At 42.4% G+C, this 23,641-nt stretch overlaps 1 protein-coding gene across 3 annotated transcripts in view; it reads right to left on the bottom strand.

The window, feature by feature from the left end:
* The window catches only part of KIF26A (kinesin family member 26A), a 228,826-nt gene that overhangs the window by 83,435 nt on the left and 121,750 nt on the right, over nt 1-23,641 (bottom strand). For all 3 annotated transcript variants that reach the window (XM_078383833.1, XM_078383832.1, XM_078383831.1), the window contains exon 4: nt 18,411-18,568. In XM_078383833.1, coding sequence (XP_078239959.1) covers nt 18,411-18,568 — 158 coding nt within the window. The remainder of the gene's footprint in view (nt 1-18,410; nt 18,569-23,641) is intronic.

Raw genomic sequence — 23,641 nt, 5'->3', positions numbered from 1 at the left:
CGCATCATCCAAGATTAAAGAGGGGAGAGAAGTCCCGACGGCGTCTAAATAATCGGTGGAAAACTTATTCTTCGAAGGTGGCTTAGCCTTCTTGGGGGGCTTAGTGGGTACAGCTTTAGAAGAAGACGCTTTCTTAGCTGGTTTTTTGGACGGTTTAGGAGCAGTAGGCAATTCTGAAACCGTAGCCTCCGAAGTAGCTTGGGGTTCAGGCGGGGAGGCGGTGGATGGGAGCTCCATAGTCGAAGGTTTGGACGCCGATAGGGCAGAGTCCCACAAGTGCAGCTTAAGGCGCTGTTGTCTAGCTTTCAATGCCGCTTTAGTAAACGCTTGGCAATGCCTACAATTCTGGGGAGAATGGGATTCACCCAGACAAAAAAGACACGTGTCGTGCCCGTCCTGAAAAGGGATCTTGCCCGAGCAGACGACACAACGGCTAAAGGGTCCGGATGGCGGAGGGGGCATAGGCAGGAATCCAAGGGGCCAGGAAAGCCGGTAAAAAGGGCGGGAAAAACAGGGTAAACCGGAGGGAGGGAAGGAATTTCACTCACGATACCCAAACAAGTCCGCAAAGAAAGGGCAATGTCCGTAGGCAATCCGAGGTCAATACCAGGAGAATAGATCCGAAAAAGCGCAGCAAAGGCAATCCAAAGAAGAAATTTTAGCAGAGCGAAGCGAAAAGAACCATTTCACACAGCGGAGAAATGGAACTGAGGTTTGGGCGGGCGGAGCATGCGCAGTGTGGGTAATGTTTAACTATGTTTCCTTTGCAGAGCTCTAGAAGATTCCGAAAGGGACCGACGCTGGCGCTGACTTAACCCTTTATGTGTGCATTCACAGAAGACCACGATGAAGAAACCTGCCCTCAAGGAAAGACCCATTTATTATTGCAGTGGCCCATTCTGTTGTTATCGGCCTGGCTGCTTTGATTAGCCAGGCCGGGCAAGGGTCCAAGGAGGAGGTGGTGGCTCGGCAGCGGTCAAGTACTCTGGCCACAGAATCAGGCGTGACAGGCTGAAAGGAGTCAAGGGTTACCGGGCAAGACGGAGTGCTGGACATCTCTGCTCGACTTACTGTGTTCAAAAAAGGAGAGAGGTCCCGTCGGATGGCCTCCACTTTAGATTTTAAAAAGGCTGCAAACTGGTCAGGTGAAAAACTAAGGGGAGGCCTATCATCCAGACCAGTTCTAGAACTAGAATCAAAGCCATAAAGTCTAAAGTACTGGATGCACTGTTAGTGCTGAAGAGGACTAATAATGACTAATAACAACAGAAAATGCAAAAATGGCAAAATCCCATATGGAGAACACAAAAGATGAAACTAGCCAACAGGAGCACTGAAACCATCTTCCTTTTTGGTCTCGCTGTTATTACGAATCTTGATGTGGGGCGTCTATAGAGATAATAACATAGTATCATCTGTAATATGAAGATTAACGTCTCTTCTGCAAACAGTACCCAGGGGCAAGGAAACCAAGCCGGAGCCATCAAAAAGCCAGCCTGGCTTGATGACCCTACAAGTGCATATATTACGAATGCTGAAACACTTCCTCACTTTCAACAATAATAAGAAACCAGAATGATTTGCACTGAGTGGATGTTTTATCACTGGCCCTGTCAAGGCTGTCAGCCCCTGAGAGGTATTACAATAGTTAAATATATAATGGTACCAGAGAGCTGGAATGTCACCAGTAAAAAAAAAAAAAAGGAGGAGAAACAGGTGCAGGCTGTCAAATTACCGCCTGCTTGGAAAGTCAAGATTATCACTTTAACTATGGAACACCACAATCCCCAGTGAAGCAAAGCCACTGAGCACAACAGCTGCTGCTCCCAGACTGAAGGGTGTGGGGAAGAGAGATGCTCCAATCTAGACAGCTAACAGACCAACAGGGGTACAGAGAGGAAAAGGGAAGGGAGGAAAAGAAAATCCAGCAAGATGGACAGGTCGCCTTGAGCTTGGACACACAAGGTGAAAGTAAAAGGCTGGGGAAAGGGGGGGATAAAAAGTAAATCTGGTGAGAACAAGTGCAATAAATGGGATTGGGAGGATGAGTCTTGGAAGAGAAAGGGGGTTAAAGCACATGCAACAAATGGAAGGGGCAGGAGAAGGGGGGATTTAAAGGCAAGAAGAGCAGCTGAAAATGAATAAGGGAGGTTGGAGGGAGGAAGAGTCAAACATGGGCAGCTTTTCAATTGAATGGGTGTCAGCTCCTCACCACTACTTCAAGATGAGCCCAACCCCACTGAGTTCATGATCTGCCATTGGCAGGAGGGGCAAAGTTAGAGAGAGGGAGACAGAGAAAAAAAGGGGGAGAGGAATTGAAGGAGAGTTAGAGAAGAGAATAGAAGAGTTGGAGAGTGAAGAAGAAGCAGAGTTGTGAAGGAGATAAATTGAATAGTCAAGAGAAAGAGATAGAGATTATTAACGAGTTGGTTAATGTGAATAAGTGAATACAACACCTGAATAAACAAACGTGTAATCAAATACAAGAAGCTTTAATGAGAGATCCTACACAATGATAAAAGAACATCTGTGATTTAAATACCAAAAGATAAATAAACAAGTTATAATGGCAGCACGTGTCTGATGCATATATGGTGCAGTGTGGGTGAGAGATATTCACCGTGGTGGCAGCGGAAAAAAAAGATGAAACGTATCCAGAGAGTGAACCTTGGTTTGGGGAAAACAAACCGAGAACACTGGGTGGAATGTCACAGACCGTAATAAAGTTTTATCTATCTATCTAGTCCACCACTCCCTCTTTTCCTTTACAGTTCCCTTATAAAAAAGATGTCAAATGCTTCCACTTGGTGGGTCCCTCAACCTGAGTTTTCCAGGTGGTCCTCATACACACAACATCCCACACACCATGTCTTCTTCACTTTGTTTCTCTTCTTCACAAGGACCGTCCCTTCTTTTGCTGAAGAAACACATCTCTGTGGTTAAAATCAATGTGGGGCATCGTTACTGGACTTCTAAAATGCCCTGGAAAAGGCAGTCTCTTCAGACCTGGGGACTCTTTTTCAGGTTGAGCAGGGCCGAGCTTGAGGGAGGAAGAGAGGCAGAAAATTCCCCAAACTCCATCGTTATTATCCTTCTTTCATTCTCAAGCCCTTCTACACACCCTCAACACGCATCTCTTTCACTTCATCCATACTGTATCCTTTTCTTGACACAATGGATACCCACCACATACACCTATGCATGCACCCTCCTGCTCTCACATCCATCTCATTCTCTGTCCACTGGGCCCTTCTGATCCCCACTGCCATGGCATGGCTCCCTTGTTAACCTTCATCTCCAGTGTTGGACCGACTCTCCCACTCACTGTCACGGTCTCCCTCCTGGCTGTTCTTTTTCCATTCTCTCCCCCCCCTCGAAACTGCCTACTTCTCTCACCCCTCCTTCCCTTCTCCGATAGCTCAGTCCCTCTCCTGATATTCAGTCTATTAACCTCCCTGACTTCTCTGATATTGTCAGCCTTCACGAGGCCTCCCATTCCTGACTGCCATCTGCAGCAGACACTCCAGCCCTCCCGTTCAGCACACCTACAGATCTCTTCCTCTAATCTCCCCCCCCCCCACGCTACGACCATGCCTTCACCGGGTTATTATTCTACACATCCTCTTCATAGGCTTTGCCTATCCTAAGAACGCAAACCCAGTATGGCAGGGTACCTTATCTGTACTCCTAAAACACAGCGGGAAACGGGCAAAGCTGCAGTGACAAAGCTAACAATCCCATTTCTGAGCCTCGTTTTTTAAACATTAGGTTATTCAGATTAAGCCCTGACTTTTGTTTGTTTTGTTTTGCTTTTCCCTCCCAAAGGCTAATTCTCCGCCACAGCCACCCACTTCGCTATCTTTCAAGAGCTAGCATGAAACAGAACACACATCGAGCAAATGTTATTTCTGTTTGCTGTTGATCAGAAAGAGGCGCCACTCGGCTGCCGCAGTGACAAAGAACACACAGGCCAGGCAGTAACAGCACAGAGATACAAGATACCGTAATGCTCCCATGGGCTAACTTTATGTCATGTTCTGCCGCTGCAAGATGCCAAAGGTCTGAATGTGTCTATAGTCCAGGGAGCTGCCTATAGCAGCTCTGTTTTTAAAAGTTCAAATCAAGCAGCATCCAATACCGATTCTCCTCCTCTTCCTGACAGGTTCATCTTCCTCATCAGGCAGATAAATATCAAATAGCCTTCTCTGTGCTGTAAAACACCTACTCCCTTCGGCCAGCTTGGACATTAAGGGAGTTGCTTTGCATACATTATGGAACTGCATGGACTGTGTCTTCATATTTGAGAGGGAAAGAGTTTGAGGTTTAAAAAAAAATTAAAAGCAGGACAAAGTGAAAGAATATGTTTTCCTATCCCTGGGTATGACAAAAAATCAATGTTTTTTTTAAAAACTGATTTTGATTTAAATCATGATTTAAATCCGTTAAAAAAATCATTTTAGAAAAATTTAAATGGTGATTTAAATCCAATATAAATCAAATTCACCCCGGTATAAATAACACTGTGTGCACTCCAAGGTACTTAATGGAAACACTGAAAAGGATCTTGGGGAGAACCATTAAGACCACAGGGAGCAAATGGTTAGGAAGGGCCATGTTAGAACAAGAATGAGTTCACTCATCCATCTTGCCAGATATTCTATCCTCTGGCTGCCAACAACTCTCCAGGATTTCAGGCAAAATTTCTTCACACCATTTCCTGTCTGAACCTTTTCCCTGGAGACACCAAACACAGAACGATGGACCAACACCCTACCAAGCTCTGAATCTCCTGCTTGCAATCCATGTGCTCTACTGCTGAAGACCCAACTACACATTATGGACAGCCCCTCGTAATTAGCAGAAAGTTACTATTCCAGAGCCATAACTCAAATGGGCCTTTTTGGATGAGCAATCAAAAGAAACCACCTGTTTATCTCCAGATGACCAATGGCAAAGCAAGCTGAACTGCAAACTATGGGAGGTGTGAAAAGCTCCTGCAGTGTTGATCAGATATTCTTAGCACTTAAGGAATTCCCTCTTATAATGACAGACTATTTGCATAGTATAGTTCAGCCCATAATTACTGTCTATCCCATTCTTCCAGATGACAAGGTTGGACTCAGTGATATCCAGATACTGCAGAATCAAACCCTTAAGATTTTTTGAGAAGCATCAGCAGTGACATCACCCATCCCTGCCAACTTTCCTCTGATCTTAGCTTCAACTTCTCAACAGCTGGGAGAGAGAGTGATTTTTCTAGGAAAAGTTTACTGTTGCAAGTTATCTATGTTGTAATGCAAATGACTGCAGGACAGTTGCATGGCAATTAAGAGCTGTTTACTTTACAAAAGGGTTTCACATTTGTTGATATGGGCCAATCCAAATGCCTGCATTTCTGGGCCCTCCTTATGCAGAGTCTGGATATAAGGATTGTCAGGACTACCACATACACTTGCAAATTTACCATTATGCTACTACTAGACCAGTCCTGGTTAGGCTAGCTACTCTAAAGTCAGTCATACTGATGCCATCGCTACCTACCAAGCATGTGGAGTTTCTATCAATTGCCAACATGCACACTAGGACTTTCACCAACTAATACATTAATGTGAGATTTTTGGGATCACTTGATCACTCCTGCTTGAATTTAGAGATATAACTTGTGGTGCAGAATGCGGCGGCCAGACTCCTTACTGGAGTGAGAAAATACCAACAGATCTTTCCTACTCTGGCCATGCTGCACTGGCTGCCCATCCGTTTCCGCACTGACTTCAAAGTGTTAATGCTTACATATAAAGCCCTAAACGGTTTAGAACCTCGATACTTGGCGGAACGCTTACTCCCAACTAGTTCTACCCGTGTCACCTGCGCGAGCCAGGAGGTGAGGCTGAGGAGCCTGGCGCTGAGGGAGGCCCGGAAAGAAAGAACTAGAAACCGGGCTTTCTCGGTGGTGGCTCCTCGTCTCTGGAATAACCTACCTCCGGAGATTCGCGCTGCACCCTCGCTGGGTACTTTTAAGAACCAACTAAAAACATGGATGTATAGGCAGGCCTTCCCTTCCAGTTAATTCCTGTCCTCTTTCCTTTTTTTCTCTCTTTATTTGATTTATTTTTATTTTTCCCATCTTATATAATCATTTAATTAATTAATTGTTATAAATTTTTTAGAACTTGTTATCCTTATGTTGTAAGCCACCTAGAGTGGTCGAAATGACTAGATAGGCGGGGTATAAATACAATAAATAAATAAAAATAAATAAAAAAATAAACTTGAGTAGACTTTCTTTCTGATTTTGGGTCTCTTTTCACAATAAACCCTTGACTGGAAGAGGTTAAATCCCAGGTGGCTAATTGCTTTTCACAAAAATGAAATTGGCTTTCCAGATGTTCTATGGAGCCAGAGGCCACAAATTCTCAAGTCAAGTATTAGCACAAAAGCTATAAATGTCGCAGAAGACCACTTTGCATGCAGCAGTATGCCACACCGTTCATAATATCTGAATACCATTTGGTGTTGGTGTTGTTTTTGTTTATTTGTTTCTGTATTTAAATTACACCCTACTTCTGGGGAAATCAGAACATTGTTTTCGCTTCGCAATCACCCTTTCATAGAGGTCTCTTTTCCAAGGCTGTCATATAGGAGCCTCTCAGCTGAGGAGAAATCTAAACCAGTTCCTTTCAGACCAACACAAGGGAAATGCTAATACAGTGGTGCCTCGCTTAACGAGTGCACCATATAGCGATGTTTCCGTATAGCGATCCCTTTTTCGGGATCGCTATACGGAAACATCCCCGATCGTCGCAATGGGGAAAACCCGCATTGCGAAGATCGGGTATTGCGGCGGCCATTTGGAGCCGCCGAACAGCTGATCGGCGGTTCCAAAATGGCCGCCGGAAGCCCGGAAATGGCTGCCAGCAGCCGTTTTCGCGTCCTGCCCTCGCTTAGCGAAGGCGCGAAAATGGCTGCCGGCACCTGGAATCCTCGCTGAACGGGTAAGTAACAAAGGTATTGGAACACATTAAACGAAGTTTAATGCGTTCCAATACATTTCCCCTACCCGTTTAGCGACGATTTCGCATAGCGAGGGTTAATCCGGAACGGATTAACCTCGCTATGCGGGGCACCACTGTATGTCACCATGCAATACACTTGTAAAATTTAAAATTTTGTTCATCTACTTTAACAGAAAGGAACTAGGGCCTCACAGAGAATTTTCAGAACATGCTGAAAGGTCTTGGATTTCAAAGAATGCTTCTGGGGCCACCTGGTCTTTAAGTAATGTAGCTGTCACCTCCCTCACATTCTTGCATGGCCAGACAGGAACCAGGAAGAAGAAAAAACTTCATCCTGCTAGATCTATAGTGAGAAGTCTGCACAGCTATCTTACTGTTTAAAAGATCTGGGAAGGACTCTAGGATTTAGCACATACAGATCTTAATGTTCATACATTAAGGGTAGTTGCCACTATTTATTTTCAAGGAGCAAATGTTTCATCTGAATGCAGTTCACCTCTTTCACACAACAAAATCTGAGGTTTGACACCTCCTCCAGAAATTTCAGTCCTCCGAAGCATTGCTACGTCTGAGAAGCCCATCCCGTGGGTATTCGGTTTAGAAGAAATTCTGAAGAAATGTTCATCATTTGAATATGATTGAATAAAAGTGACCAGAAGGGGTAGTAGTTTGGAATTGACAAATGTGCAGCTCTGTCTATATACTGTGGCAAGATCCAAAAACTGGATGGAACTGAGTTTAAAAAATTATACTCTTAATCCAATAACACAATCAGAATTTGGAATTAATGTGAAGGAATTTGTTGTTAAGTCATGTCTGACTCTTCGTGACCCCATGGACCAGGGCACGCCAGGCCCTTCTGTCTTCCACTACCTCCCGGAGTTGGGTCAAATTCATGTTCATAGCTTCGATGTCCAACCATCTCATCGTCACCCCCTTCTCCTCTTGCCTTCACACTTCCCAACATCAGGGTCTTTTCCAGGGAGTCTTCTCTTCGCATGAGATAGCCAAAGTATTAGAGCCTCAGCTTCAGGATCTGTCCTTCCAGTGAGCACTCAGGGTGGATTTCCTTCAAAATGGATAGGTTTGCTCTCTTTGCAGTCCAGGGGACTCTCAAGAGCCTCCTCCAGCACCACAATTCAAAAGCGTCAATTCTTCAGCGGTCAGCCTTCTTTATGGTCCAGCTCTCACTTCCACTTCCATACATCGCTACTAGAAAAACCATAGCTTTGACTATGCGGACCTTTGTCGGCAAGGTGATGTCTCTGTTTTTTAAGATGCTGTCTAGGTTTGTCATTGCTTTCCTCCCAAGAAGCAGGCGTCTTTTAATTTCGTGGCTGCTGTCAACATCTGTAGTGATCATGACGCCTAAGAAAGTAAAATCTGCCACTGCCTCCAATGTGGAGGAATAGACAACTACTTTTGGACTACAGCTTCTATAATCTATCACTAATGGCTATGTCAGCTATAGCTGACAAGACAGGTTATTACCTTGGCTACTGCGATGAGTGAAACAATATTCAGTTTTTAACATTTTAACATTAGCAGAAATGAATTATCTTATTCACTTACTGAGCAAGTTAGACATTACTCTTAAATGTTATTTTTTCCATAGTTTGAGATAAATATGGTGCATTTTGGAATTTTTCATGACTTAAACCCACCTAAAATGGGAACACAGTAATTCAACATATGTAAGTTCAGTCAGTTCAATATGTCCTCTGCAGTTGGGTCAAATAAATAGATTCAGGCCAAGGTGTAAGTGTATGATTTTTAAAGAAATTTAAAGTTAGCAACATGCAAATAATGAATAATGTAAGACACCCCTTTTTAGTCAACATCTAATGAGTATAAATTCACCTTTTTAAAACAAAGTAATGTTAATACAAAACACAACGGCTTTCAAAAATATTCCATTTGCTGAGGCTAGAAAAAAGTGGGAATCTATGTATAATTGGATGAGAGATGAAACATGAATGGGTTTAAAATTATGAGAAAGAAAATATAAGATACAATTTTAGAATTTAAAGTCTTTGAAAAAAATAATAAGTGTGAAGTAAGCGTAGTAAGAAACATGTCGCCAAATGTAATAATGATATATACTGTTCTCTATCAAATTCTGTATTATTTTTTTATTTACCCCAGTAAAGTTAAAGGTTCCCTTGACATTTTAGTCAGTCGTGTTCGACTCTAGGGGGCGGTGCTTATCCCCGTTTCCAAGCCTTAGGGCCAGCGTTTGTCTGAAGACAGTTTCCGTGGTCACGTGGCCAGCGCGGCTGTACACAGAACGCTGTTTACCTTCCCACCGAAGTGGTACCTATTTATCTACTCGCATTTACATGCTTTCAAACTGCTAGGTTGGTGAAGAGCTGGGACAAAGCGACGGGAGCTCCCTCCGTCGCGTGGATTCGATCTTACGACTGCTGGTCTTCTGACCCTGCAGCACACAAAGGCTTCTTGCAGTTTAGCCCGCAGCACCACCACGTCCCTGATCCAAATCCCCTTCCCTATGATCTTCCCTTACCCAATGAAAAATGAGTTAAAAAATAATAATAAAAACATTCCAGGTTCTGGACATGGTAAAATCTGTGCCGGGTTTAACAAACCACCCTTCATTTAAAGAGACATTTCCACTGTCACCCTTATTAACACTCAAGGACAAGCATATAAACTTCTCCAGTGGAGTCTACCAGCTCAGTCCGTGGCCTCCAGTAATACTCATACAGCACTGTGAACAGGCTAACTCTGTATCTGATGAGTCACAGAATCCATTTGCTTCTACTGACCTACTTAACTACTAACCCAGTTATTTACTCTCCATCTGTCAAGACAGGTTTTAAATCATGCCAGCTCTACATAAAACTGCAATGCCAGTTACTCCCAGAGGGATGGGGGTGCTGAGTAAATGTTTCTAGCTATTAAATATATTTTTTTTAAAAAAGCTGCAGGACTATATCGTCAACTCAACAGGGAAACAATGCGTGCATTTAACGGCTAAAGAAAGACTTGGGATGACAGCTTTCACAGATTTGCTTGCAAATATTTCAATGGAGGCGGCCATTGAACTGTATAGCATGCAGATTCTCTGTGCAGATTCTCTTCCCTTATCACATCACCTGTAAAAATTCTGAACACGCTGATGATTCTAAAATAATCAGGTTTAACAGGACAGAAGTAATGTGCGCTTCTAGGAATCTTAATACATCATTTCCATCTTTCCAAGATTTTGAATCCCTGTCATTCCAAAGTAGTGTTACTGGTTCTTTCTTTCTTTCTTTCTTTCTTTCTTTCTTTCTTTCTTTCTTTCTTTCTTTCTTTCTTTCTTTCTTTCTTTCTTTCTTTCTTTCTTTCTTCCTTTCTTCCTTTCTTCGTTCCTTCCCTTTTTGGCTGATGCTTTTAACAGGTTTCTATGGTTACTACCCAAGGTCACATCACAGAAGCCTGGACAGCAAGTGGTTTAGAAAGACAAAAGGCAGTTCACATTCTTTGCTGTATTAAATAATGTATGAATGTTAAGGCACTCACGTGGTAGGGGAAAGCAGGGTTGATAAAGAAAACAGTATACACCTCTAAGTCCAGAGGTTTCCATTGTCAAAGGCAACACAGAAGGCATTTTAATAACTCAGAGTGCTTTGACTAAGTTCTGCTCGGCATAAACTGCAGAAGCCAACATACATTTTGACCTCAGAACCGCACAGGTAACATGCTCAGAAACCTGTCCGAGCTCATGGAAATGAACCAAAGGGATGACTACAGTGTGAGCTTCCTTAGTTTAAAAGAAAGGTCAGTAGCCTGGGGAGGTCCAGGACTCATATTTTGTTCCACCGCAAACAGACCAAGGTATCCACCAGGACCTCTCTGTGAAACAAGTTGTTAAAATATAGTGATGCCTCGCTAGACAGTTACCCCGCATGACAGTTTTTTCACTAGACACTGACTTTTTGCGATCACTATAGCGATTCGCAAAACAGAGATTCCTATGGAGGAATTTCACTGGACAATGTTTGGTCCCTGCTTCGCAAACCAATTTTCGGTAGACAACGATTTTGACAGCTCCCTCCACGCTCGCAAAACAGGTGTTTTCGGGACCTAAGCTTCGCAAGACAGCTATTTAAACAGCTGATCGGTGGTTCGCAAAGCAGCTTTCCTATGGCTGATCTTCTCTAGACAACGATGATTCTTCCCCATTGGAACACATTAAACAGGTTTCAATGCATTCCCAATAGGGAAATGCTTTTCGCTAGACAATGATTTTGCTAAACAGCGATTTCAGTGAAATGGATTATCATCGTCTAGCGAGGCACCAATGTACTGGGCTTTTTTACTAACACAAGCAGTGGGTTGCACGCCTTATTTTGGAAGAAAATCCTGCCCCCAGAGAGCTCTGTCAAAGGAGCCACATATGGTGCCAGGAGATGAGATTCCCCATCCTGCTTTAAAGGAAAAGAGTATTTTGCAGGTACAGTGGTGCCTCGCTTAGCAATTGCCTCATTTAACAATGTATTCGCTTAGCAATGAGGTTTCTGGAGTGATTTTGTGCTCCGTTTAACGATGTTCCCTATGGGGAAAATTCGCATAGCGATGTTCGGGACCTTGCCTCGCTTAGCGATGACAGTTTTAGGTCCCCGTTTTGCTTAGCGATGATTCGTTTTTGCAATTTTAAGTGTGTCTTAAAAGGTTCAAAACGGTCTTAAACGACTGGGATTGTTAGTGCACCTTCTAAAATGTGTGCAAACCTAATTTGGCTTTGTTCTGACTCTTCGTTAATTTTTGGTGCATTTTTCCCCCCACTGAAATGCATTGAACCCGATTTTGACAGCTGTCAAAGTTTGCACACATTTTAGAAGGTGCACTAATGATCCCAAGCATTTAAAACCGTTTTTGAACCTTTTAAGACACACTTAAAATTGCAAAAACGGACATCGCAAAACCATTGAAATGCACTGAATAGGCTTCAATGCATTCCAATGGATGATACATTGTTTTGCTTAGCGATGTTTCCTATGGGGATTTTCGCTTAAGGATGGCAATCCGTTCCCATTGGAACGGATTAACCAGTTTTCAATGCATCTCTATGGGAAAACGTGTTTCACTTAGCGATGTTTTCCCATACCGATGTGGGTTTTTTTGAACCAATTAACATCGTTAAGCGAGGCACCACTGTATGCCAGAGACTATCCCAAACTTTCCTTTCAGAAAGGGTTCACTCCTCTAATCTTATGAAGTTTTAGATAAAAGATGTGTAATAGATTTGTGCAGGTACAGACCAATGTTTTAAAATATTTGCTATAATGTAAAATGCATCGCAGTGTAATGGGTTCAACAGTAAGTAATTATCCCTGTAAGTGGAATTGGAATATAATGCATCCCACCACAATACAGAAGGCAGCAAGCACAAGACTTCTATAAGTCTCATATGCAAAGGTGCCCGCTTGGTTTGCTGCGCGGATGCTGTTTATAGAAAACATCAAGATCCCTGTTCTTCCCTCCAATGATTGTTTATGATCACATTAAAGAGAGGATCCTTTGAAATAGATGACTGCCTCTGTAAAAAAAAGGTCACAATGTCACGGCATCTTGACCACTGCCTATGCAAGCTTGTGAGAAGTCCATAATATCAGTTCTTACATGGATCACGGGAACTGGCCCTGAATGCACGTGGGAGGAAATACACCTCTGGGACAGAGAATGTTAAGTCATGCCAGTAGGCTAGCAAAAAGACCTTGCAGGAACCTTGAGAGAATAAAGGCCACCAAACCCTATGCCATTTGAAAGCTAGAACCCAATGTTAAAAAAACTTGAGTTGGACCAAACATAGATTAGAGCTTGGAAATATTATGTTGTTGAACTAGTTTCCAAAGTTCCCCAGTTAACGTGACCACTAGCCATACTAGCTATAGAATTCCAGAGGCTGTACTTTTTTAAAAAAGCTGATACTTTTCTAAGCATTGACATGCTCATCCTTCTTTACTTATTCGGTGGAATCAAAACAGTGTCACCTTGCAGAGGTGCAGAGTAATAGTTAAAGCCAGGAGCCACTAAATTTTAGCGGAAATTACACTGAGGAGAAGGCTAATGAGTGACTCTGCTTCTGCCTCCCCATTAAGCACATGCTCCTAAACCTATAATCATACTAGCATATCTTATGAGACCACTGAAGGCTGCATTACTAAAATTATGTACCTGAAGCCCTTCAGTCACTAAAAATATTCTGAACACCATATAGTAGCGCAGATATGATTGAAGGTAGTCAATGATTAGTATAACAACAAAGAAAACTGAAAATGCAGAAGCAGTCATATGCACATGTCTTCATTAGTTCCACTAGACTTGAGATTCAACGGTTGAAATCTAGAAGTACATCACACTTATATGTGAGTGTTCCTCCACTGCCATGATCCCTTTTCGTTTCTCTCTTTTTTAATGAGGTTAAATCACTGTACAATGCGCTTCCATCTGGAAGCATCCAGAGAGGGCAATGTGTTGTCCTCAGGCAGACTCAGAACAATACACTTGACTCAAGCATGTGCCAGCACATGTACAGAAACAGTAAGCCGAATTCCCTTGCCGGAGGTGGTCCCTGCCTCTGCATATGTGCCAGCCTCTCAGCTGGGCGGTGGGTGCGTGGGCTCCGGGAAGGGAAGTTGGGCCTGCTGCCTCTGGGGATGCAGGGAGAGAGCATCATGAAAAGGAGGCACATTGTGAGTTATTTCACTCATTAGTGTTGTATTCTGACTGACAGAGAATGTTGTTTAGTCATTAAGATGTTTCTGACTCTTCGTGACCCCATGGAGCAGAGCACACCAGGCCCTCCTGTCTTCCACTGCCTCCCGGAGTTGGGTCAAATTCACGTTGGTCGCTTCGATGACACTGTCCAGCCATCTCATCCTCTGTCGTCCCCTTCTCCTCTTGCCTTTACACTTTCCCAACATCAGGGTCTTTTCCAGGGAGTCTTCTCTTCTCATGAAATGGCCAAAGTATTGGAGCCTCAGCTTCAGATCTGTCCTTCCAGTGAGTACTCAGGGTTGACTTCCTTCAGAAGGGATACGTTTCTTCTCTTTGCAGTCCAGGAGGCTCTCAAGAGTCTTCTCCAGCACCACTTTCTAACCACTGACAATGATAGGCAGAGGTTAATAGGACATATCCTAGATAGCTCAGTGGTTGGGTTGAACGTTCGTTTCCTCATTGTGGCTCTTTCCTTGACAAGGGCTGGACTCAATGATCCACATGATCCCTTCTGGCTCTGCAGTTGTCTTCTTAGAAGAAGACAACAACAACAACAACAACAACAACAACAACAACAACAACAACAACAACAACAACAACAACAACAACGATGACTACAATGATCCATGAGATTTTTTTGCCTCACGCATGAAAACAGTTTGGCCAGCTTTGCCACTTTGGGTTCTATGCACTTTGACTTGAGTGGGTACTGTCAGTGCCATTTGCTGTTGTGCCTCAGGCAGCAGGTAGTCTTGGGTTGGCGCAGTCACCATCCTTAAAGGGCACTGCAGGTATTCTGGCCCCTTGGGACTGCTCCCTGCCCCCTGCCCAAGCTGGCTCACAACGAAGAGCCAAATGAACAATTTCTTGGAAGTCACTCAAACATCTGCGATACAGACGAAAAACACACTAGCCATTTAGCCGTTGTGCTAATATTGCGATGCGCGCCACACCATTTCATTAGAGGCTCCCTGCCTGAAAGGCCTAATCGTATGCTCAGTCACTCCTCAATCAGTATCCTGAGTCTTGTCAAGCTGTCCCTGCCAGGCTTACAACAGATAAGGTGCCTGCTCTTTCAGTCACCTCAATTATTGACTGTATTTTATGGTCAATCTAACGGTCAAACGCTCATCAGCAAAACCATCAGGTGCCGATAATAGGAGAGTGACCCTCCGTTTATATGTACCATTAATGCTCATTAGCGAATAATTAGATTCTTTTATCCACAAACTCAGAGGCAATACAAATATGACTGAGCATCCCAATTCGAGAAATAAGTCTACGCCAGGCTTCCTTTGAAGATAAAACATCCAATGGTTATTCTGGGCATCTACGAAGACTGACAGCATAAAATGTGCAAGGGGATGGGTGGAATTCAGACCGCTTTTTCCATAAATCAGTGGTGTGGGGGGAGGAATCCTGCAGTTTTCTTAATCTTCCAAATCATGAAAGAGCATTCACAATTAAGCCCCAAAAAAGAGATAAGAAATCCACTATATAATGCGTAAACAAAAGCCGAAATGTTGCTTAGTCAAGCATGTTTCTTAGTATGCCTATTGAACTGAGTAGATAATAACCCATCAAATCCAACACACCTCGGATGCAATGGGCCTACTCTAATTTTGACTGACTACACTAAGAAGCAAGATTTCAGCCACTGCAACAAACCAGGCTGAAAGCTAGTATTTGTTTATGATTTTACAGGGGTCTAATATAGGTAGTGGGACGTGGTAGCGCTGCAGATTAAACCGCGGAAGCCTCTGTGCTGCAAGGTCAGAAGACCAGCCGTCGTAAGATCAAATCCACGTGACGGAGTGAACTCCCGTTGCTTGTCCCAGCTCCTGCCAACCTAGCAGTTCAAAAGCATGTAAATGCAAGTAGATAAATAGGTACCACCACGGTGGGAAGATAATGGCGTTCCATGTCTAGTCGCGCTGGCCACATGACCACGGAAACTGTCTTCGGACAAACGCTGGCTCTACAGCTTGGAGACGGCAATGAGCACTGCGCCCTAGAGTCGAACACGACTGGTCTGAGCATTTTCTCTATGCTTTCAAACTGCTAGGTTGGCAGGAGGTAGGACAAGCGAAGGGAGGTCACTCCGCCATGTGGATTTGATCTTATGACATGTTAACAATTATTAAATTACCGTACTTTCCAAACACACCCTTCTTTGCAGACAGGCTTTTAAGTAATAATTGTCTTGAAATGCTATGTTAAATGTAGATTTTTTTTTAAAAAAAGGATCATATTTTAAAGTTCTTTTTAATCTTGTTTTTAATCTTGATGTAACCTTAATTGTTTTTCATTTATTTCTATTGTATTTTAAAATTATTGATTGTTGTATAGTTTTAGTTGTTGTGAGCTGCCTTGAGTCCCCAAGGGGAGTACGTACGTACGTACGTACGTACATACATACATACGTACATACATACATACGTACATACATACGTACGTACGTACGTACGTACATACATACATACATACATACATACATACATACATACATACATACATACATACATACATACAGGAAAAAAAGGAATGAGTTACAAGTAATATCTTTAACATAATACTTACACACTCTGAAGAGCTGTAAGTTTTCTCTTTCAATGTTGGCAGAATCTTATTTGTATTTACACCTACAGCCTACTTAGTTGCCTATTTTAATGCTTTTAAAAGGAAAGTTTTCTTCTTTCGCCAGCTCCCAGCCAGGGAACAATTCAATCTGCCAAACCCTGAGGTCTACACTTAGGCTGAAACATTTTGATGATTAAGGGCTGCTGCTCTGGCATTTCATTCTGCTAAGTCTGACAACCAGTTGAGGTGCTCCTTTCATTTCAAGGGAGATAAGAATTGGGGAATTTATTTGTGTTTCATATTTTATCTTCGTGCCAGTTTTATTTGTGCATGCAAAAAAGAAACACACACAAATTCTGTCTACTTCGCCTTGAGGCTAATGAACCAAAGTTAGAGTAGTAGATAATTATGCTTGAAGTTGAGCCATCGCTTCTAAATGAAAACTCTTGACTCAAAACGAAAAGAAGAGTGCTTGTGTTTAGTATTACAAAGCAAATTCTGTCCAAGTTATTCAACGGTTTGTTGTGTGCTGTATTAAAAGAAAGATCGAATCAGTGTGAGAAAAAGATAGAGAGATTTCTGGAAATAACAAGGAAATCCAGCTGTTTCAGGGCTACAGTTGCCCTGTCATATTTAGATACTACCTCTCTTGCACTGAGTACCAGAAAAGCTGGCAGAGCTTGGAAAAGTTACTTTTTGGACTACATTTCTGAGAATCCTCTATCCAGAAAAGCCAGTGGCTGTGCTGCCTGGAGGATTTTGGGACCTGTGGATAGTTCAGTAATTTAGGTATCTCGCTGCAGAGCCAGAAGTTGTGAGTTTGATTTCCACTGTGCCTCTTGTGAATGGAGCCAGCCTATGTAACCTTGGGCAAGCTGCACAGTCCCAGGGAGCCCCCAGAAGAAGGAAATGGTAAACCAATTCTTAGTATTCTCTACCTGTAAAACTCTGAAAAGAGTAAACATAAGTCAGAATTGATTTGGTGGCACATCATCATCATCATCATCATCATCATCATCATCATCATCATCATCATCATCATCATCATCATCATTATTATTATTATTATTATTATTATTATTATTATTATTATTATTATTATTATTATTATACGTGCTTCCCCAGATTTAAGATAAAGAAAGCTTCATCAAACTGCCCCTCTCTCAACCATACTTGTCTCGTGTAATGCCCATGTCTCTTTAAGGTTAACTGATTTGCCTCATATCAGCGGGGCTCCCTCGCTGGGTACTTTTAAGAAGCAATTAAAAACTTTGATGTTTCAGCAGGCCTTTCCATCCCATAACTCATGACCTCTTTCTTTCCTTCTTTACTGTTCTGTGTTTTGTGTTTTGGCATCATAATGTAGTGTTTTTGTGATTTAGAACTGTCTATTTACATTGTTTACTGTATTATTTTTAAGGTTGTTAGCCGCCTAGAGTGGTCCTCACTTGACCAGATAGGCGGGATATAAATAAAATAAAATAAAATAAAATAAAATAAAATAAATAAACAAACAAACATTGGTAATCTAACTTAATATTATCAGAGTTTCAGGCAAGTATGTTTCCCTAACCAATCAGAGATAAAACCTGGGGATTTCTGGTTGTAACGTGCTATAGATCTCTCCTGAACTCCTCAAGCACTATTCTGGGTAATTTACAGAAATTGAAAAAGATATAATAATGTATTAACTGAGTGGTTCAAAAACAGCAAAAACTTAAAGAGGCATAAGCTGAAGAGTAATGCTTGTAGTCATTTAACCATTGTCACCATCATCATCATCATCATCATCATCATCATCATCATCATCATCATGTGCTCTCAAGTCAATTCTATTTCATGGCAACCCTTTTCAGAGTTTTCTAGGTACAGCGTACTCAGAATTGGTTTGTCATTCCCATTTTCTGGGGAATCCTCTGGAACTGTGCACCTTGCCCAAGGCCACAGGTGGGGTCTACTTACAGGTTGGGTCTGTACAGGAGGCACTGTGAAGAATCGAACTCCCAACTTCCTTAGCCAGATACCTAAACCATACCTTCAGTCACTGAACACCAGAGAGCTATTCTACAAATCATAAAGAGGAAAAACTACCTTATGAAGAAGGACGCCGCCGCTGAAGTACCTGTGGGGACGCCAGCAGGAGTGACCAAACTCTGGGAAACCCCAATCCCAGTTTGGTCACAGTTGTTCTGTCCTGAGGTAACTTGAATATTAGAGCCTTCCTTTCCACACTCTCCCATTGTTGCCTCCTGTGGGAAAACCAAAATTAAAAACAGGTGTTTAAAAATATATACACTGAGACAGATTTATTAGTACACACCTGGAACAACATGAACCTGGAAAGAATGGCGAACAATGGCGGGGACATGATTAAAACTGCAATTTTAAAAAAGTACTACACACTGGGAATTGCAAATATTTCCCCAATGAACTCACATACTCAATGGCAAATTCATTCTCCAAGTGGTAGATTCTTAAGTATTCAAAGTGTTATCATCTGCACACCAGAGAGAGGTATTAGCCATTTTGTGAAACCCCCAAGGTGGTGATTGGATGGGAATGTTCATGAGCTCACACCACTGGCTGTGCTGGCAAAGACTGATGGGAGCTGTAGTCCAGTCCACCTGGAGGGCCACAACTTCCTACTCTTGATCTCATGCAGTGCTTCCAACCGTTGGGTCCCCAGATGTTCTTGGACTACAATTCCCAGAAATGATGGCCAAGGCTTCTGGCAGTTTTAGTCCAAGAGTATCTGGGGACCCAAGGTTGGGAACCACTGTTCTAGTAAGTTTCAGAATTCTTAGCATTTAATATCATTAAGGTCTTATCTATTTAGTGTCAGCAATGTTACACGTTGCCTTTTTGTGAGGCACAGCTCACATGATCAATGGTGATGATGGCTGGGGATGAACTGAACTCTAGTCACACATCTGTAGAGTATGTGGTTAAGAAAGCTGGTAACATGTTGAGTGGACACACAAACATGAGGCAGTTTCTGCCCAGGGGACTGAGTGAACAAGCTACTTTAAATCATGACAACTGGAAGGAGGGCAGGATGTCAGAGAACGGAGGTGATGAAAGGCAGTGACAACATCAAACACGAATGCAGGAGATGGGCGACTGTTGAGGAAACACTACAATAAAGACACAAGTTTTGACAAGAGACTTGAAAGAGAAATGGAAGACACCTTGATGAAAAGGGGAAGACATCTTGTTGACAAAGGAGGGAGGAATCAAAGGTGACTTCAGTTTTATGTCTTTCAAAGACATGGAAGAGAACATACAAAAATAGTAATAAGCTATACTGGCCACAAAACAAATTCCATAATCCTTTATTTGGCCAGTCACAGAAGTAGGGGAAAAAAGTGTGCAAGCTTCCAGGACCACAGATCTATTCTTCAAGCAAGGCAGCAATAGCAACAACATGCTGTAAGTAAATTCTAACATCTGGTGACCGTTTTCAGGATTTTCTATATAGAGAGGAGTACTCAGAAGTGGTGTATCATTTCCTTATTTGGGGGGTGCCCTGGGACTATGCAGCTTGTCCAAGGCCACATAGGCTGGCTCTATTCGCGTGAGGTCCAGTGGGGAATTGAACTCGCAACTTCTGGCTGTGCAGCTAGATATCTAAACCACTGAGCTATCCAGCCAACTTCAAAGAAACATACTTACATAGGTAAGAGGGAAAGGAGGAGGCAGCTGGACGTTAAAGCCCTGTAGTTGACATGAAGTTTTGAGACAGAAGAGAGGAGGACAGTTCTACAAAATGGCTTATTAGGTGCTTATCGGGTGACACAATAGTGTGAAATTTCACCCAGAATAGCCCATAGTTTTGCTAGGAGCTGGAAAGATAAACAAGCCTGATCCTCCAGGACTTCCCAACTAATTAAGAGATATGTGGAGGGGAAGTGTTTGAGATGGAGTCAAAGCGGCTCTGTCCCTCCTTGTTCTGTTCCTTCTGATATCCAGACTGTGTGATCCAGAGAAACATATCAGCAATGTTGTAGAAAGTGACTTTGCAAAATTATCTAAGAGCCACTCTCATCTGATCTTGGGAGACCTACCACAGTAATTGCCTGTCTTCAACAGATTCTCTTAGTCCATTATCCCATGGTGTTTCCTAACTCACCACAACACACCCCTTTCACTCCTGTGTTTCATACTCAGCCAGAGTAATAAGTAATAAAAGGAAAGCATGTCAACAAAGACCCAGCACGCAACAAGGTTAAAAGCATGACCAGAGGCAGACAACAGGAATAATACAGAGCGCCTTTGTTACAGATAATGTGCTATTAAGCCATCTGACAAGCATAAAAACACAGGCAACAATAAGCAAGAGTTCTTTTTGGTTTTGCAGCGTTATTTGGTGGCTGGCAAAACAGTTTATCTGCTTCAGTTATAACTGTCAGGAATTATTTCTCAGTCCTGCATCAACGATGGGCTTGGTCTCTTTTAAGAGGAACTGAACAAATAGATGTGTTGGTGGCATCTTTCCGCCTGATCGACCAAAAGAACAGAGCGAAAAAAACATTGATTTCTTTTTAAGGAAAAGAAAAATGACAAAAGGCGTCTGTGCACTGCATTTTATACAACTCACATTTCTCCTAGCATTTTCTTTCTCAGCCCTCATGGGAGAGGATAACTGAAAGGGGTTTTTTTTCCCCTCCCTCCTGAATATGGTATTTGGAGAATGAAATGTATAAAAATTATCTTTCTTTACCGGTTCTGGCATTGTGACCTGGTACACACAGACCCACAACACGCTCTAGCAATGGCATGACTCTAAATCAGAAATCTAGCAAATGTTATCGAACGCTGGGGTGTTTTATACACGAGGGGTCGATGTATAAGCCTCCTGCAGCAAGAAACCAACAGAGCGTCTTGCAAGGCCATAAATATACTCTGGTGATATAAGCATTTTTTTTGTGCCACTTGGCCAAACATCTATTTAATGTGTTTCAATTTGTCATGAACTAACAACAGCCACGGAAGCCCTAAAGTGAGATCATAGGATTGCAGAATCATAGAATAATGGAACTGGAAGGGGCCTCTAAGGCCATGGAGTCCAACCCCTGCTCAGTGCAGGAATCTAAATCAAAGCAGATCTGACAGAGGGTTGTCTTGAACGTCCCCTGTACTGGAGTGCTCACCACCTCTCGATGCCACTGGTTCCCCTGTCATACTGCTCTCAAAGTCCGAATGTTTTAACTGATATGCTCCTGAAATCTGGCTTCCTATAATTTGAGCCCATTATTATATGTTCTGCATCCTGGAATGATCAAGAACAGATATTGCCCTTCCTCTGTATGACTATATTTTAAATATCTGAAGAGTGCTATTATATCTCTTCTCAGTCTTTTTTTTCTTAAGGCTGAACACACCCAGTTCTTTCAGTCTTTTCTCAGAGGGCTTGGCATCCAGTCTCCTGATCATCCTTGTTGCCCTCCACTGAACTTGTTCCAATTTGTCGGAATCCTTCTTAAAGTGAGCTGTCCTTATGCCAATGGGAAATACGTATGATCTTATGCCAGTGAGAAACATGTATGAAGAAAGCAACAAGGTCAACCTTTTTCCATTTGCAAAATGTGCCATCTGGATGCAATAGATCCTTACAACTGACCTCACCCACAAGGCCACTGCAGTCACACCAGCCTCTCAATAGTATAGAGCAGTGGTCCCCAACCTTGGGCCTCCAGATGTTCTTGGCCTTCAACTCCAAGAAATCCTGGCCAGCAGAGGTGGTGGTGAAGGCTTCTGGGAGTTGTAGTCCAAGAACATCTGGAGGCACAAGGTTGGGGACCACTGGTATAGAGGATTGGGGGGAGGCAATGATATGAATATAAGCTGCCATATACTGAGCCAGGCTATGGGTCCTTCTCCAGTACTGTCAGCTCTAACTGGCAGCATTTTTCCACTGCTTCCAAGTAAGACTCTTTCCAAGGCTGACCTGGTGATTCTTGGTATTCCTATCCAAGTATTAACCAGGCTAGATCATGCATAGCTTCTAAAACCAAGCAAGATCAGATGTGTCTGGATAGAATTATATCTCCATGCATTGATACATATTCGCTAAACAGCATACCAACTTTTTAATTATGAAATAGTTCCCACGCCATTGCATGGGAAGAGGACTCAGCTAAAGTAAATGTTGTTTTCCTGAGTTAAAGAACAAAACGTGCATAGACACTAAATCTTAAGATTAACGGGTTCACCTTCCAACAAGAGGAACACTTCCAACATCAGTTTGACACAGTTACCACCTTGAGTTCCATTGCTGGGGGAAAGGCAGCATAAAAGCACAATTATATGAAATGAATCAGTTAATCCTAGGCATATGGTGGCCAGTCTCTTGTTGAAAGTCTTCATGCAGCGGTTGGGCAGCCATCTCCACCTATGTCTTGAGGATGACTCGGTTCTGGTTTTGCTGCACTAAGCCAAGACAGGAATAGATGACCAACAAGACCCCCTCCAACTGTGTAATTCTATTATTACATATGGAAAAGGTCCAGGATATGATCACTTAAATCTGTACCATTATGTATCATCAAGTTGTTTCCAACCTATGGTGACTCTATGATTTAATTACCTCCAAAAGGTCCTAATAATCCTGCTCAGGTGTTGCAAGCTAAAGATCATGGCTTCCTTCACTAAGTCCATCTATCTCATGTTACTTTTTCATCTTTCCCTGCCGCCTTCAGTTTCTCTTAGCATTACTGTCTTTCCCATGAATCTTGTAATGTCATGCTCATACTCTTCTACTGAGACTTGATACAGGCTTGATTTCGTAATGAACCCACTTTTTTCATTTTGTAAACAGATTTCAGCGTGTAAACAGCTCACTTTTTTCATGTAAAAAAATAGCATCCATAAAAATCTCCTCTAGCGCCACATTTCTAATGGAGGTTTTCTTTCAGCATTCTTCAACATGTAGGCTTCACATCCATACAGAGCAATTGAGAATACCGTAGTATTCTGGACTTGGTGGCCACCAACACATATTTAGAAGGACAGTTTGAAAGAAATAGGAAAGATCTCTAATAGTAAATTATTATTTATTTACTATTAGAGATCTTTCCTATTTCCTTCAAACTGTCCTTCCAAGTTTCACTCTTCTTCCAAGTTCATGGCTGCAGCTTCCACTTACATTGATTATCAAAGACAGGTTTAGAAAATCTTTAACAATTTTGATTTTCTTTTTCAGTGTCAACATGAAAAAAACCCTGAAATTCTTCTGTTATTCACTGAAATTGTTGCATACCAAAAGCGGCAGCATAGAGAACCATTTTATAAATACCAGAAAAAAGCCCAGCCAGGATAAAGCC

This window comes from Pogona vitticeps, chromosome 1 (assembly GCF_051106095.1).
Source record: "Pogona vitticeps strain Pit_001003342236 chromosome 1, PviZW2.1, whole genome shotgun sequence".
NCBI lineage: Eukaryota > Metazoa > Chordata > Lepidosauria > Squamata > Agamidae > Pogona > Pogona vitticeps.
Note: the sequence above shows the minus strand (reverse complement) of the source record. Positions and strands in the feature narration are given on the sequence as shown.